Genomic DNA, 7,532 nt, shown 5'->3' with positions numbered 1-7,532 from the left:
CCGGTCGAGGCACATAATATGTATGAAGAGAACGAGCACCTACATCGTCCCCGTAGAGGGTTACCATACGTCCCGGTACGCTGGGACATGTCCCGGTTTGAAGCATGGCGTCCCGGCGTCCCGGCCGATAAGCAAATTGTCCCGGTTTAAAAATCATCTTGAAAACAATTCGTATTTTATGGTAATTAGGTACATACATAATATCGATGTGCCCGGTATAGAGCTAAGAATATCGACGAATACGTTTCTAATCGATCTGCCGTATTGGTTTCTCAGGCACATCGTGATATGCCTGGACAATGTTTAGGCATATCGTGAAATGGCGCCATTTAATTTAGGAATTTCGTAATCTGGCGGATTTAGCGATCGCGACAAGTGGCGAGTTGTCGATCATTGTTGTGTTCTAAGCTTTTTTTCAATAGTGGACGTCTTCCGGAATTATTCTCTTTTCTTACCTAAATGGTAATTATCAAACTGGTATCCCCGACAAATCTGTAATACCCATCCTTATGTCTCATGAGCAGAGTTCGGACCAATGGGTGTCATTACTCGCAATAACGTGGACATGACTCCAAAGATTAATTAATGAATTAATTGATTTCTTAGTGATAATTGCTAAGAATTCAATGGGATAATAAAAGAAAGATATCATACCTCTTTTGATTTCCTTCTTAAAATACAATCATTTTTTGACATTGACATTAATATGCTGACATTCATTCAATTTAAGAAATAAAATAAAGCCATGGATTTTTTTTGTCGCCTTTTGAATATCGTCAATTTTCCACCGAGCTCATGGCGAAAATTGAAGTACTTAAATAAAATACGACGTCGAAATGGTATGTCAAAATTGTTTTATTTTTTATTGCTTAACTTTTACATTTAGAATGAGAACTCAATTATATTTTCTCTTACATACCTATTAGGCAACGAAGACTTTAAAGAAAGGTGTTTGAAGTTTCTCTTAAAAGACATTACTCCATCAAAATTCGGACGGAGTTTTTCAGCTCATAAGTATATTTTGGATGTGAAAAGGAACAAACTTACCCCTGAAAATTTAGAAAAAATAATTTTGATTCACTTTAATAAATCTACACAATAAGTCTGTATTTAATTTATTGATTAATATTTTACGAAGTATACAAATTAAATTACAGGTTAAAATAATTAATAGATCTTTGGAGTCATGTCTATGTTATTGCCAACAATGACATCCATTTGTCCGATCTCTGCTCATGAGTTATGTCATCGGTTGTGTTGGTACATACTTACAAGGTCGTTATGCCAGACATGATCATGTCTAAAATGTAGAAAATGCCACTAGGCTAGATTCCTAGAATTCCTGTATTATATATGTCCAACATTTTTTGATTAATTTAACTGGCGGAGTAAATAAAATATTATTTTTAAGGTGGTTGCTCTTCCATACAAATCTTCCGACAAATTGCACAGCTTCCACATTATATGTTTTCTTAGAAGTTTTTTTGAGAATAGTATTATAGATATGCTGGTCTAGCAAGATACCAAAAAAAGTTACTTTATCGTTATGCAGTAAATTTTGATGCATTTACCATTGTATGAGTACAACTTTCCGTGTTCCTAGCAACCATGTAGTGACATCTTATATGGGTGTGTATGCTACTGTGACAAAAAAAAATGTAAATAGCTATTGACTATTTCGTGTAGTCACGTGACCAACACGTTTGGCTGAGATAATCCGGCTACTGAATGAAGATAGCAAGAGTTCACTGAGAGATCAAGTTCAAATCTTAGGAGTCGCCTACTCTCCTTTCTACAAGCTTTTATTTAACTTGCAATGTTCGTACATATTTTAAAAAGTTGCAAACCATTTGCTGATCACTCATGTTCATGCTGTTGATCACTCGTGTCTTTGTCTGTCTATCTGTCTCTAAAATTTGATTTGCTACGATTATGCTGGACCGATTTTTATGACCCAAATACCTCTAGGCATAACCTTTAGAAGGTTATGTTTGACCATTTAGCAATTTAATGTTCAATTAGAAAAAAATCCCGACAAATGTCTATTCGTACAAAAGTTATTGTAAAACTAGCGTTTACCCGCGGCTTCGCACGCGTTAACTATTCGAGCTGGTAGTTGCAATTGAAATTCCGGGATTTTACAATATTCACCTGGAATTTCAAAATTTATATCTTGGTCTTCATTGAGGTTGTGTTAAGAACAACTGTCAAAAATTTCAAGACTCTAAACTCAGCGATTGACATTTCAAGATTTTATCCCTATCCCGTGGGAATATCGGGATAAAAAGTAGGTAGCCTGTAGCCTATATTTTATTCCAGGCCCTGCTATTTTGATGCCAAATTTCATCCAAATCCGCCAAGCCGTTTTAGAAGGAGTAACTTTTTGAAGGAGTAACAAACATACACACGCTCACACATACACATACACACAAACTTTCGCATTTATAATAATAGTAGGATTTTGACCTTTTAAAATTGCCCTGGGCTCATTATTCGATGTTATTGATTTACGTTTATTCCGTACTAACCTTTTGCCCGCGACTCTGTCTGCGTACAATTCGTTTATCGCCATCCCGCCGAAGCTATGTAGTTTTCCGGGATAAAAACTATAAATGTCTTTCAAACTATATGTATACCGAATTTTATCTAAATCTTTTCAGTGGTTTACACGTGATGAAGTAACAAACAAACAAATTTACAAACTTTCGCATTTATAATGTTACTAGCTTTTACCCGCGGCTTCGCCCGCGTGGAATTCGGTTATCACGCGCTGTTCCCTCGGGAACTGTGCATTTTTTCGGGTAAAAAAAGTAGCCTATGTTACTCTCTGGCCCATAAACTATCTCTATGCCAAAAATCACGTTGATCCGTCGCTCCGTTTCGACGTGAAAGACAGACAAACATACAAACACACACTTTCGCATTTATAATATTAGTATGGAAGTATGGATGTGGGATGATTTTCATGTTCACTTTCATGTTGACATGGTAGAAGATTCTGTAACAGTTTCCAGATGGTAATAGTAGAAAGAAGGACAAGAATCCAAAAAATAATCGAAACTGCCATCATTTTCTACAGCTCATTAAAAAAAATCTACAACGAAAATGAGACGGTTGAGATACTTGACTCGAATAATAAACCGCTGCCATTGCTTTATTGATAGACACAAATACCTATAACTCAGCGGTATAAGTATACTCAGCGGTACAAAATATGGGACCTGCATAATTACCTACTAGGTACTGCATACATTTTGAGGGCCAGATTTTTTGCCGATAATATTTAAAGCTAGCGACATCTAGCAATCTGGGTTAGAACTTAAACGCAGCACCGACATGGTGACGTTTCAATGTGGATGGGGCACGTCGTAGTTTTGAAAATAAATAACAGATGGCAGCGCTTAACAAAGCAATGACTAATAAATCAGAAAGTAAAATTTAATAAGTCATGCATACAATTTTATTAAAAGCAATACTTAACTTTGTAACTTTTACATATTAACTGAAATAGGTCATTGTGTCTTTAGGGCGGTAAATAAGGAATTACGAACGAGAGTCTATTAGAAGCCCGAAGTCGAAGACTGAGGGCTTTAATGAGTCGATGTTCGTAATTCTAGTACCGCCCGCGCGGCATACAATGTTTTTCATCACATTTGCGAGTAAAATTGTATATTTGTAAGAGAAAAACTAATATTTTTTCAAAAATTGCCGATACCGCTGATTGCGTTCTTGGCAGCGCCAGCTCCCCGCTGCCTTCCCCCTCCGCAGCATGTGCATGGCGTGCGTGTGCAGCGCGCGCACGGAGCAGCGGCACACCATGCAGTAACAAACTCATTTATCAACCTTGAGCTTCATGACAAGAAAATTAGTACGGGCAATGACTCATTTACCGACCACGGGCTTCATAAGAAGCACATTAAGGTAGAGGGTTTTATTTGGGGGGTTGCAACTAAGGTAGCCTGCATGTTACGACACTGTTTACGAGCAAGTGTGATGAAATAATTACTTATATTAATTATACAATAAGTAATTACATTTTTCTTTTTTTTTTACGGGATGACCGTGAAGTGACAAAATTGGACTTGAAATAAAAAATAAAAAATTACTCCCAAATAACCAATCATAACCATTATTATTTATTTATTAATTAATAAGTATTTTATTATTATTATTATTATTTAGGTACACAAATTGCTAAAAGTAGCTCCGAAACGAATGCAAAATACTTATTAGTGTCACAAGGGAGCAAAATGGTGTATTTACGGCGAGGGCGTATATTGAATCCAGAATGTAGCGAAGGATTCTACAATAGAATCCTGAGCGTAGCGAGGGATTCTAAAGTAGAATTCTGAGCGCAATGAGTGATTCAAGTGTTAACGCCCAAGATGAAAATAATTTTGCTCCCGAGTGGCTCATACAAGCTTTTCACACCGAGCATTCAGAAACTTGAAAAAAATATTCTAAATTAATATTTAATAATTTAAAGAACAACCAGCATAGAAAATAGCGTGGCTTTACAATTATCCACTTCAAAAATTGGCATTTGCAATAAAACACTCACTCAGAAAAGCCTTGAACAGAAAAGTTGCACTTTGCTCCCTCTCGTCAGGGAGGAAAAGTAACTTTTCTGAAGGAGAGGTGTGAAAAAGTTTAATTTGCCTTCGCCGGGTTTTTATCCGACCGCCAGAAGTAAGGTTATGTTTTTTGAACGTATGTATGTGTCGGCGGCCAATCGTAAAATCCGCCATATATCACGAAATTCCTACGCCTAAACGTTGGCCAGGCATATCACGATGTGCCTGAGAAACAATACTGCAGATCGATTAGAGCAATGCGTTCGTCGATATTCCTAGCTCTATACCAGGCACATCGTGATATGCCGAAAAAAAGATAAATCTAGGTACGACGAGCGAAGCGAGACCACAACGCACGAGCCGAGCGAGCGAAGCGAGTGTGCCGCGGCAGCGGCTGGCGATTGTTGGGAGCGTGGACTGTAAATTGTGATTTTGTTTCTTCCCAAGAAAAAGTCTTTGCACTGTATGAAATGAAGATTTATTATGCAAAACACCAACACTTACACAGTTAGAAAAGAGCAAAATATAGAACTCGGAATTGTCCTATTAGAATGGAATGTGTTTTTGTAATTATGTCCTTTATAAAAGAGATAATGTTCGTTACGATAACAACTTGTGTTGTTTTATTCCTTTCTCGTGTTTGGAACTCTCGTGGTAATTGCCTTCATAATTGTATCGTAATGGCTTCGTATTGATATTTTCGTTGTAGGAACTAGTTAGCATTTCCGAAAAGGCTTTCCTATACTTGGAGACTTCTTCTTCATGTTTTACTTGGTTTGTATGATTTTAAGTGTATTTAACTCTACTTTCCTTAAGGTTCATTAGTTTCACTTTAGCTCTCATTGTCATAGGACAACCCCTAGGTTAAACCCTATGGTCTAACTGGTAGTTTAAGTTCATAGTTCCAATATCTTGAAATATTTACACCGTAGAACCTCACCGTGCAGTCAATACATCTTTAGCATTAATAAGTAGATCCTAATTCCTTGAAAGTCTCCTCATGCTTCCTTTCAATCCCCCCCTGTCCCAAAAAGTAGGGATACCTATTAAGCGTGGCCAAGTAATATATCCCTGGTTTAGTTCTATCAGTGTACAAGTCCATGGTATTAGTGACCGTAGGGGTTCTATCATAGCAATCGTTGTTCCTCGCTTGCTGGATTGTATCGCATTTAATGCCAACGAAGGTATGAGGGTTGTTTAGAGCTGATACCCAGAGGTTGTAGGAGCGAACGTGGCTGCATATTATGGTGCATGGTAACCACCAGACGTCTCCTGGTTGGTATTCACCGCCGTTGACGTAGAAGGTGACGTGACCGACGGGGGTGGCTATGCCAAAGCCGTCCACGTTGGTGGAAACGGTGAGGACAAAGTCGGCATCGGAGGGATCCAGTCTTTGGTCTGAAAAAAAAATGCCACATGGTACATTTTAGCAACTGGATCAAGAACCATTGTAAACAAGATGATTGTTAACGTGATTGGAAACATACGTGCCTTATGGTCTAAGAATTTTATGGTAGGTTAAAGGATATTTTATTTAGGTTAGTTTTAATCCAATGATATTTTCTGTTTGTTCCGTTTGTTAATTATATCGTAATACAGATATTACGAAACTTCATTAGGATTATAAAATATAGATAGATATTTATAAAGATTGATGAATCATAATCTTAATAAATCTTTTCATTTTCATTTCATCATTATCAGCCGTAGGACGTCCACTGTTGGACATTCGCCTTCCCCATAGACCAGCAGTTGTTTTGGTTCTGTGGCCTGCATCCCCTGAGAACCCATGGTTTTAACCAGGTCATCCGTTTATCGCGTTGGTGGACATCCTACGCTACGCTTGCCAATCCGCGGTCTCCATTCGAGAACTTTTCGGTCCCAATGGTCATCTACAAATATTTTTAATAACATAACCCTCGGGTGATAATTCACCAGGTTCAGGGGATAAGTTTTGAACCAGGTTAAGGTAAATAACTTACCAGGTCCCAGATGTCTAAAGCAAGGTCCAGCCGGGTCCAGCCCCGTAAGTGAGGAGATGTTCCTGCCAGTTATTTGACGGTAGCTCTTGGCTAAGAAGCTCATAGTCTGTCCTCCAAGACTGAGGCCCACCAGCTCGAGCTTCTTGGGATCCAGTCCAAGACTGGTCAGGTTGGCAAGCATCTCTGCCACGTGGAAACCAATGGGACGCATGAAACGTGCAGCTCTGAAATAGAAAGCTATGGTTTAAGATTTGGGGAACGTTATTTGCTTACGAACTAAAACTATGGCCGCCACTACCCACTATTGATGCACTCTCTGACTTATTGTTACAGTCATCAAAAGTGGTTAGGGATATTTTTTATCTAGAGAGTTTTGAACATTTCAATATTGCTCACGTATAATTATTCGAACCGAACATTCGAATCTTTATTTTGATTCATTCATTCAGGCTTGCTCGTTCAAGCAGCCATCTTTTTCCTTCATACCATGTAAATCAGCTATGTACTAAAAATTATATTAAAAATGAACAAAAAAACATATGTGTTCATATTTTAATGTAACGAACATAATGGTGCCGAAACATAAATAAAAATGTTCGCGTTAAGTGTTTTCGATAAATATTAACAAGAAGCATAGCCGTGTTTGCATGGAAAAGCGGCCCTTTCACCAAACGTTCACTGTAGTTTTTTTAATAAGAGCCCTCATGACAAGTATTATTTCCTGTAAGTTTCAGCTTCCTATCTTTTTTATTTTCTGAGATATGATTTTTTAACTTTTCACAAAAATGTTTTTTTTTCCTCGTTGGCTAATGCGAGCTACGTAATCTTTTAGTACAGTAGTTTATGTATAGAGACTCACATATTCTTTAAATAATATTTTATTTTAAAAAAAAACCTTGGATAAATGTAGGAAATAAAACTTCAGTATTTTTTGCTTGCTTTCTAGAAGAGCGACACCAACAGTTTTTTGTTAGGG

At 37.5% G+C, this 7,532-nt stretch overlaps 1 protein-coding gene across 7 annotated transcripts in view; it reads right to left on the bottom strand.

The window, feature by feature from the left end:
• Nucleotides 1–5,035: 5,035 nt before the first annotated feature.
• The window catches only part of LOC141430177 (pancreatic lipase-related protein 2-like), a 29,620-nt gene continuing 27,123 nt past the window's right edge, over nucleotides 5,036–7,532 (bottom strand). For all 7 annotated transcript variants that reach the window (XM_074090765.1, XM_074090758.1, XM_074090757.1 and 4 more), the window contains 2 exons: nucleotides 6,557–6,780; nucleotides 5,036–5,972 (listed from right to left, as the gene is read on the bottom strand). In XM_074090765.1, the coding sequence (XP_073946866.1) occupies nucleotides 5,539–5,972; nucleotides 6,557–6,780 (658 nt within the window). In that variant the 3' untranslated portion in view covers nucleotides 5,036–5,538. The remainder of the gene's footprint in view (nucleotides 5,973–6,556; nucleotides 6,781–7,532) is intronic.

The sequence above is a fragment of the Choristoneura fumiferana genome, chromosome 8, assembly GCF_025370935.1.
Source record: "Choristoneura fumiferana chromosome 8, NRCan_CFum_1, whole genome shotgun sequence".
In the NCBI taxonomy this organism is placed as follows: Eukaryota; Metazoa; Arthropoda; class Insecta; order Lepidoptera; family Tortricidae; genus Choristoneura; species Choristoneura fumiferana.
This window is presented reverse-complemented; position numbering and strand designations above follow the sequence as displayed.